General features: G+C 46.7%; 1 protein-coding gene across 1 annotated transcript; it reads right to left on the bottom strand.

Moving 5' to 3' along the window:
* Positions 1 to 7,753: 7,753 nt before the first annotated feature.
* Positions 7,754 to 8,875, bottom strand: LOC119300235 (putative cyclin-dependent kinase F-2). Its single transcript, XM_037577260.1, has one exon. It carries the CDS (start codon positions 8,873 to 8,875, stop codon positions 7,754 to 7,756), a length of 1,122 nt encoding a protein of 373 aa, XP_037433157.1.
* Between the last annotated feature and the right edge of the window lie 693 nt (positions 8,876 to 9,568).

Genomic DNA, 9,568 nt, shown 5'->3' with positions numbered 1-9,568 from the left:
TGATAGGTTACCTAGAATCACCATGATACCTTTTTGCCCCGGGAAAAAGTTGTTCAAAACATCCCCAATAATTTTTGTGTAAATAACATGATAATATAAGCACCGCATAACCGATAACTTGCAATATAAACATGATGGTAACTTTTTTTACCAAAGAAAAATATATAAGTTGTTAAAAACATACACTCGCCTCGCGCGTGGGCCTCTTGAATGAACACAACACATAGCGTGCCACGAGAAAGTCACATAATGTTTAGTGTCATGAGGGGCATGATAAGTTACGCAAAAACATCATGGTAATTTTTGACCTATGGAAAAAGCTACCGAAACACACCTAGGTTTTTAGGTGCAAGTATCATGATAATATACGAACCGTAGACCTGGTAACTCATGTACAATCCCCCATGGTAACTTTGACCTGGGGGAGGTTGATGTACATATACCCTAATGACTTATGTGTAAGTAACACAATATTTTACACATCGAAGACCTTATAACTTGTGTACAAAACACAGTGGTAACTTTGAAAGGGTGTAGTTGTTGAAGCATAGTACCTGATACGTTCTATGTAAATAGCACGGTAAATTATGCAACACAGGCCTGATAACTTGCATACAAATATCATGGTAACTTTGTCCTGGGGAGAAATCATGCGATAGACGTGAAGAAGTGGTAGTTTTCTCGGGGGTGAGCGCCCGAGATGTGCGAAAGAAATAGGTTTTTCAGGCGAGCCTGCGGGGTCATTTGGGAAGAGGCGAGGTCGTGTGCCAAATATCACATTCCAAAAATATAATGCATGTTTATCTAAATAATGCCAGAGTAACCAAGTACCATCGACTTTAATAGAGGATGTGGATCCACAAGATCCTGGTATCAGTAATATTTTTAAATTGTCATACGTCAAATTAGTTTTGTACTATGTTCGGACAAAGTTAAGTTATACTTCCTTCGTCCGAAAAAACTTGTTCCAAGCTTATTTTTCAAATGGATGTATACAATTCATGCTAGATACATTCATTTGACTGATAAGCTTTTTTGGATGAGGGAAGTACGTATTTTTACAGGAGAACGTTTTTTTTTTCATTGCACTGTCTCAGTGCAGACCAGCTCATTATCAGAGAGACTGGCGTGTAGGGTCACCTTGTCAGCATCAAGGTCGAACAAGACCAGACCAGACCAGACCAGAGCAGACCACGCAAATCCTCTGGCTCTCGCACCAGCCGGCCGTCGTTCCCCATCCCCTCGCCGCCGGCACCACCATACCGCCGCGGCGCCATGCTCCGGCTGCGAAGCTCCATCCTCGCCCATCTCCTCTCTTCTTCTCCGGCCACCTCTCCCGCACCCCCTCTCCACCGCCTCCTCTCGGTCGCCATTCCCCCAAGCACCGGATTCGCTGCGGAGAACTACCTCTTCTCCACCTGCGGCCTCACGCGGGCAGAGGCCGCCAAGGCCTCCCGCAAGCTCACCCGCCTCAAGTACCCCGCCAATCCCGACGCCGTGATCGCCTTCCTCGCCGGCCTCGGCCTCTCCGGCGCCGATGTCGCCGCGGTCGTCGCCAGGGACCCGCAGCTCCTCCGCCAGAGTGGAGTACTTGAGGAACACGTTCAGGTGGACGGATGCTGAGGTGGCCATTGCCGTTTCTAAGGCTCCAGCTGTGCTGACGAGGGCTAAGGAATCGCTGCAGCGCAGATCCCAGTTCCTCATCTCCGAGCTGGGGTTGGAACCGGCATACATTGCTTATCGTCCGGCAATGCTCATGTACTGCTTGGAGGGCCGGATCAGACCCCGGCACTAGTTGTAAAGTTTCTCAAGGAAAATGGATTGCTCAATTGTGACCCGAGCTACTATACTGTTTTCACGGTGTCCGAGAAGACGTTCAGGAAGAAGTTCATACACCCTCATAAGGAAGCTGCACCGTACCTGGAAAAAGACTATGATGCTGCTTGAAAGGGGGAAGAGCCCACTAATTTCAGATTCACATAAGCTCTGATGTAACTGTTTGCTGGTTGTGCGCTGATGTATGTCTGCTAGATGCTGGGTCGGTTGTTGTTAATTGTTATGAGACTGATAATTTGATCCCTGAATACTGATATGTAATGTCATCACTCAGCAGAGAAGAAACCATGGATCAGTTATCAACTTTTTCGTCCTCATTCATGTTTTTAAACACACGTATTGTAACTAAGCGTGAGATCAGGCCATTCTGCCATGCATTCAAATTTCAGTTTTCAAGTTCGTTGCTGGTGTATTGAGATAATTAGCCAAGGTAAGGTCTCCTTCATGTCAGTAATGCACTCCTAATGTTCTATAAATGTTTATGCAATTCATAGTGGATAATTGGAGGATCAATCTGATGCCCATCCCAAATTTAGGTAAATAGTCTTTTTGAAGCAGCTTGAGAGCATGTTGCCTCCTGGTGTTGGCGTTTCCTATTTTGGGCCTTTTTTTTTGCTTTAACTAAGTAAGTGAAGATGGAGGCGTTCATTCAACCGTGGAAACTTTAGCGAAAAAATTCAACCGTAGAAAGTGTACACAGATGAGTTCTCCTTTAGTTAGATCAGAAGCAACGATTTGGAACCATTGGTCATATTGGAAATACCTACTGGGCTGCAGGATGAAATGTGCAGGGCTCACACATACAGGTTATCTGCTAAAGAGAGATGCCCACTTGACTAAACATCGAACTCTCATGGAGGAGGGTTGGCATCATTTTAAGTTTTAAGTAAGTAAACTTACGTGCCTCTGTTCATTTTTATGCTAGTATTGTTATTGAGACAATGGCGAAGCACTTGCTGCTAGTGATGTTATTCAGACAAAGAAGCACTATTTTTTTTGTGTGTGTTGTGGATTTTTATGCTCTGCACCATGGCCATAAATCATGTGTTTATTGTGGATGGCAGCTTAAGATTTTTAGTTCATTATTGTGTTTTCATCCTGTGGGTAATTCTTGGTGCCAAGCACCACCAGGTGGTTCACTAGCATTTTTTTTCTTGCTTTCTATATCTGAGGTACCTCTTCTTTAGTTTGGCTGAAACTGAGTGCTTAACTTGTTGCTTCTATCAGTGTGATTGTGATTAGTGTCAGCAAACAGTCCGTATCATGTACATCCATACTTGAATACATGGTCTGAATATCTGCAGAGACTGCAGGTTCTTAATTACTCCCCCCTAGTATTCTTGTTTGTATGAAATGCTGCACATAATCTGCTAACCTTTTGGGGCACATTTCTTCCAACTGGCCACATAATCTGTACTTGAATTAGTTTCCGCCATCTTGGGTGTTCATCTGGATGAAGATATCATTGAAATTCAGGGACGCAGAGTAAAATTTGATACCTGTGTCTGCATGATTTTTGCCAAGGTAAAATTAAGGACTCGAACAATGTTTTATCTGGAAAGGCAAAGAACTCCTGTACTTTCTTTAACTTCCGAAGTAACTGCCAAAGCATGCTAGAATTTTTTTAGCTTCTATTTTTCAAGAAGATGGGTTGTACTGTAGTTGTCATGGTCTGCTTTTTTCTGAAACACAAAGTAAGCATTTCAAGCTGGCTGTACTTAAACCTTTCATACATCAACTCATGCATTTGGGTCCTCCAACAACCTCCTCTGGGCCCTCAAGAAGAGCTTCTACCTTCTCATGTCTGACCTCGAGGGTGCGGTCAAACCAAACGTCACGTTGCTGCCGGGGTGCAGGCTAGGTGCTTGTGTTATTGCCAAGCTATGCATTAATCAGCCATGGCTGCTCCCCACCATACCAGAGTGTGCCCAGCCGCTCTCGGATGTTCAGGCAAGCTCTGCATGCTGTCGCATTCCTCAGCGAGGAGAAGATCGCAGCCAAAGTTGAATGCTTGAAGAGCACGTTCAGATGGTCGGATGCTCAGGTGTTTCTAAAGCTCCACTGATGCTGAAGAGGTCCAATGAATCGCTGCAGCGCAGGTCTGAGTTCCTCATCTTCGAGGTGGGCTTGGAACCGGCATACATTGCTCATCCACCAGTAATACTCGGTCGCAGCCTAGAGGGCTGGCTCAGGCCCTGATACTAGGCTGTAAAGTTTCTCAAGGAAAATGGATTGCTCAAGCGTGACCTGAGCTACTTTACAGTTACACTTGTCAAGATGAACGAGGATGATTTCATGCTGAAATAATATGCCCCCACAAGGAAGTTGCACCTTACCTCGCTGAAGATTATGCAGCCGCTTGCAGAGGGCAAGTGCCTGCTAGATCCAGTTTTACATGAACCAAGACCGGTATGGAAATTGGTATGGTCATTATGTCATTCAGTCGAAACGAAAGCATCACACTACTATTACTATGGACTTGTCCTTCCTTGTGTCATATTGACACATATATTGGAATTAAGAGTGTGAGATCAGGGCATCCCACAGATGCTTTGAGGTATCAATGAGTAGTATTTCTGCACACTCTGTATCTTCATGTTCTGAAATGGCCATTGCAGTTTGCAGTGCAATCCTCAATCTGTCTTTCCATGAAAGAATGTTCTCATTTTAGCCATGAAGATGATATGAAGTCTCAAACTTTGCTTTGGATGAAAATTTTGGACCTCTTCTTCTGCGGGAAACACTTTTGGAATTGCTGATGGCCAGTTAGCGACAATGTGCTGACCATTGCTGAGGATGCAGTTTTGATCTGGTTTGTTGGTTGCTTGCTTTAGTTCTTCTATAAGCTGAAACGTTTCTTCTTCCTGCAGTAGTTTTGTTTGTAAGATATTAACTGTTGTGAAGGCAGGCCATTGCTGAGTGTTGACTAATAGTTTATATATCAGTTTTTTCATTTATTTGTCTCCTGTAGTTTTGGATGACCTTCTGGGTGATACTTTTCTAGGGCATCTGATCTTGAAATTGAATAGTTGAGTAGTAGGCTAGTGGCATTTCTGTTGACTGCCTACTTGTATATTACTACCACGTAAACAGATATTTCTAATACCCTGGTATTTTTGGTGGAGAAGCAAATTGACGCTTGTATGGTATGGTGCTGAAAAACAGAGGGCATTTCATACAATCGGAGAAGTTATGTTATGGTAACCTTAAAAAGGATTATGGCATTACCATGTTCTGCTATATCTTTTAGCTAATTTTATTTATTCCATAATAGCACTATCTATATAGATAGTGACGGTATCTTTATCCCTTAGCATATTTGTGTAGGATAGTAAAGTGGGTCTTATGTGCCATCTTTTTTGCAAATTTCTATCTGGAAAGTGGGAATAGGAAAAGGGAAAAGGCCGAGTGGGATGCCATGTAGTATGGAATCTTGCAGAATTTCAAACATAGGAATTACTGATGGTGCACATTTGTTTGTTCCTGATGTGAGGCTGTAGAAGTTGGAAGGAATGAGATCTCAGGTGTGTGCTCGCAGTAAGACAAAGGTGATGGTCCATGCTATTACCGGCGAAGAGATGTGATTTAAAGATCAGTTGTGTGTCCCTTCTCTGGTACTTGTGTTGAAATTATATAAACAAGATTAATGATATGTACACGAGGTGAATGGATCGATCGATGGAGTGATTTACCACCAGATCAGAAGAAGATGCGGAGTTCTTCCTCAAGCGAAAATTGGGCTGGGCAATACGAGCAAACTGATTTACTGAATGTGAATGGTGCTTTTTTTTTTCTGCCAGGTGAAGATGTGTTGAAACTGGATGTTGATGGTGCTTGTTTCTTCTTCCAGGAAACGAGACAAAACATGGTGGCAATGGCTTTGCTGTACTATACATGATTCTGAAGGCCCTGTTAGTTTATGATGCCCTGAAGATTCAGTGACATGTACGGCCTGACGCTGGCGTAAGTTTTATTCAGGGAAGCTCCTACTTGTCTCTTTTTTGAATTTTGCAAGTTAAGTAAACCTTCTAGTATTATGTGAAGAGCTCCACTCTATCCTTCCTTCTTTTTTCCTTGCTTCGGTAGAACTGCAGGACCTAGATGGAAGGAAAGGTACTGCAAAGAAGTCGAGGCACAAGAACGACCAGAAAAGAGGATACTTGATATGGTTGCTGACAAGATGCATTTTCTTTTGTTTGAAATTGAGTTCATCAACACTTCCAGGCCCGCTGAGAATACTAAACCTAAAGCATTCAAGCCAAAACCAAACAAGAAGACTGCGCACGGCAAAGAAGACCAAGCACTTGGCAAGGTATATAGCAGTGTTACTGTGCCTGGTTATATGCTTCTTGCTACTAGATTTTGCTGTGGCTATGTATCTTGCTGTTGCCTCTCCAGGCCTTCTGCTAAACTTTACATGGAAGGGTAATGACTGATGACTCCTTTTGCTAGGCTAATAGGCTCAACTCTGCAGTCTGAACTGGTATCCTGGTAACGATGGGAAAACAGTGCTACTTATTTGTCATGTCTTCAACAAGCTCTATGAATATTAGTCAGGGAATAACCTCATGTTGGTTGAAAGACGTGCACCTGGTATCTGCCCGTTGATGCACCTCACCTCACATGATTTCTTAATATTTGGTAGCTTGTGTCATTTCTCATGATTTATGTGCCTGTAGCTGAACTGTATGAGCTACCTAATCTGGGCACAGTAGCTTAGTTATTTCTATCTCCAAGCCACATTGCTCCTGATGTAAATATACAGCGGTTAATCACTACAACAGATGGGGCCTCTAAAAGTGCTATGCATGTTTTCTTGGGTCTGCTTCTTAGTCCTCTCTTTTGTATTTTTGGTTAAGTGACACAAGCATGTTGTCTCTGAGGCTGGATGCATGCATTTTCATGTGCGGATCCTCCTACCGATAACCAGATTAGGTAGTCTTATAATTCAGCTACATGCAATATTTTGTTTCAGAGATATGAACATAGCTTCGCACCAGGTTCGATCTCTCATTACCTGTCAAAATGCATTCACAAGTTTAGACCTGGAACCACCATGTTAGCATACTGTATGGTCTTGCGGGTTGCGACCAATTTACTTTCTTGCTAGATTATCCTCCACACTCTTTTCTTCACAAGTTTATTCAAGTTTCTGACATTAAAATTATCCTCCACACTCTTTTCTTCCATTTCATCAACTTTAAATGATACTGCTCATCTGTTGTCTTTCTACTGGTAGTGGTATATATAGCGGAATGTGCATGCAGGCCCTGTTCATGTGCTTGACCAAATTTTCCAGAAGTTTTAATGCTCACAGATTTTAGTTGGCTCTGTTCATTCTTTTCAAAATGTGCATACTTCCCTGCTGCCCCGATTAGAATTACACTATTTTATTAAGCGTCAAAACAACGTAGTATTCTAAGGATGCCTCACTTTGAAAAATGTGGCTTCTTATGCATCAGAAATTCAGAATTCATGTTTCAAGAATTCCTGGAGCAACATGGGAGGGACGAACTCCAGAGCTATGCTCTTTAAAGGAAGTTTATTTCTCAGTGACGCGTTGTAATTTGTAACTTGACATAAATTCGAAATGATTCGGTATCTTCTTTGCACTTTCCAAAGTTTTTGAAATTCTAAAAGGTTTCTTCAGTTCATCCTCAACCATATAGTGGGTTGGATATAAATTAAGAAAAGAGTTTTGAGTGCATATGAGATATGCTAGTAGAAGATGATGGTCTTTGAAGAGTAGGAATATTTGATGTGGTATATTGATCATCACATTCATATGTCGGTTACAAGGCAATGTTTGATTGGGAGATGGAGATACAACTTCTACCTACTCCCACACATGGTGACATACACGTATACAAACACAAGCACGTATTCTTCTAGCTAGCATCTACATGGCTCCATTGCTTCAAGCACACTCAAGCCGTTGCGCATTCTTCCACATCTCAAGTGGGATCCTTAGCAGATTCTCCTCCTTGGGCGTTGCTGGCGGGATGAACGCGTCGTCGGCGTTTGTGTCGATGTCGATCTCAGGCATGAACCACGGGAGCTGGAGCGCGGCGGCCGCAGTCAGCCGCTTGCCGGGGTTGCACTCAAGAAGCCCTTTCAGGACCTGGTAACCGTCCTCGGACAGCATCTCCGCGGGGAAGAGGTCTCCCACCGTGCTGCGCTGCTGCTCCCGGAACTGGAACGATCTCCGCACCGCACCGGCGAGCGGCAGCGACGTGAACTCCGGCCACGTCCTGTCGTCCGGCGAGCCGAGGACGCGGAAGATAGTGCGGAGCTGGCGTACCGCATCGTCCCTCCTTACGCCGCCCTTGAACAGCGGCCTGCCGGTGAGCATCTCGGCCATGACGCACCCGAGCGACCACGTGTCCGCCCCCGCGTCGTAGTCCGGCTTCCCCAGGAGCACCTCGGGCGCCATGTACGGCAGCGTGCCGGCGTCGCTGCACCGCGTCCGGTCGGCCGTGCGCAGGGACATGGCGAGGCCGAGGTCGCAAATCTTGAGGATCTTGCCCCCTTTCCCGACGAGGACGTTGGATGGCTTGAGGTCGCGGTGGACGATGCCGAGCCTGTGCATCTTCTCGGCGCCGGTGAGCAGCCGCCACATGTAGGCGCACACGATGGGCTCCGGGAGCGGCGCCCTCTCCCGCAAGAAAGCGTGGAGGCTCGGCCCGGCGACGTACTCCATGGCGAGCCCGAGCCTTGGGGTGGCCGGGTCGCAGACGAGGCCGTGGGAGCCGACGACGTAAGGGTTCCCGGCGCAGGCCGCGAGGAATCCGGCCTCGCGCCGGAGCTCGGCAGCGGCGTCGGCGGGGTCCTCGGAGCCGCAGGGGAACTTGATCGCGACGGTCCTGCCGGTGGCGCGGTGGCGCGCCCTGACGACGGTGCCGAAGCTGCCCTTGCCGAGGCAGGGCGCGTCGTCGAACTCGTAGTCCTCGGTGCTGCCGATCCGGACGCGCCTCCTCTTGCCGCCGTGGGTGGCCTTCGCGCTGGCGAGGACTGCGGCAGGTCGCTTGCGGACGGCCATGACGGCGCTCGCCTACTGCTGCTGCTGCTTCTGGTGGGTTGCTGGAGCGCGCGGAGGGGACGGCGGGCGCGGCCGATCGATGGGGGCGCGCACTTCCGCGTGGATCGGCGCCATCCATAGGTATATCGACGCCGAGAGCGAGAGCACGGCTAGGTTACAGAAAAACAGATCTCGCCGTTTGCCTCACCGGGTTCGTAATGCTATCGGTTCCGTTACCTTGCTGCTCGAGTTTTCGATTGGGCAGTTGTAGGTTCAATCGCACGCCCATACGCACGCGTCTTCCGCTCCTCTCCCGAAATCGCAAATTTCGTGGAATTGGCGAAATTTCGGAGACATCTTTCAAAAATTAATAATGCTAAACATACAAAGAGTTACACACAATTACACATTGACTAGGATTCTTTTTGGGAAAAGCTTACCTTCACCCGACCGATCACGTGTGCCGCGTCCGCCGGCTCCGCGCCTGTTGGATTGTCGGTTGATCGGACGGATGAGGGCGTCCCTGCTTTCGCGTCACGCGCGTCCGTTTTTCTGAAACAGAGCCCTTGTTTCAGGACAGCATTTCTGCAACCGACAGCTCCGTCGTATCATGTCTTTGGGAGGGCGACGCTTCGGGATTTAGGAGGGTGGCGGGCCAGCGGCGTAGGGCGTTGGGCGACCAGGCATATCCAGCACGGTGGCGATGGCGACGGG

This window comes from Triticum dicoccoides, chromosome 5A, assembly GCF_002162155.2.
Source record: "Triticum dicoccoides isolate Atlit2015 ecotype Zavitan chromosome 5A, WEW_v2.0, whole genome shotgun sequence".
Taxonomy (NCBI): Eukaryota; Viridiplantae; Streptophyta; class Magnoliopsida; order Poales; family Poaceae; genus Triticum; species Triticum dicoccoides.
Note: the sequence above shows the minus strand (reverse complement) of the source record. Positions and strands in the feature narration are given on the sequence as shown.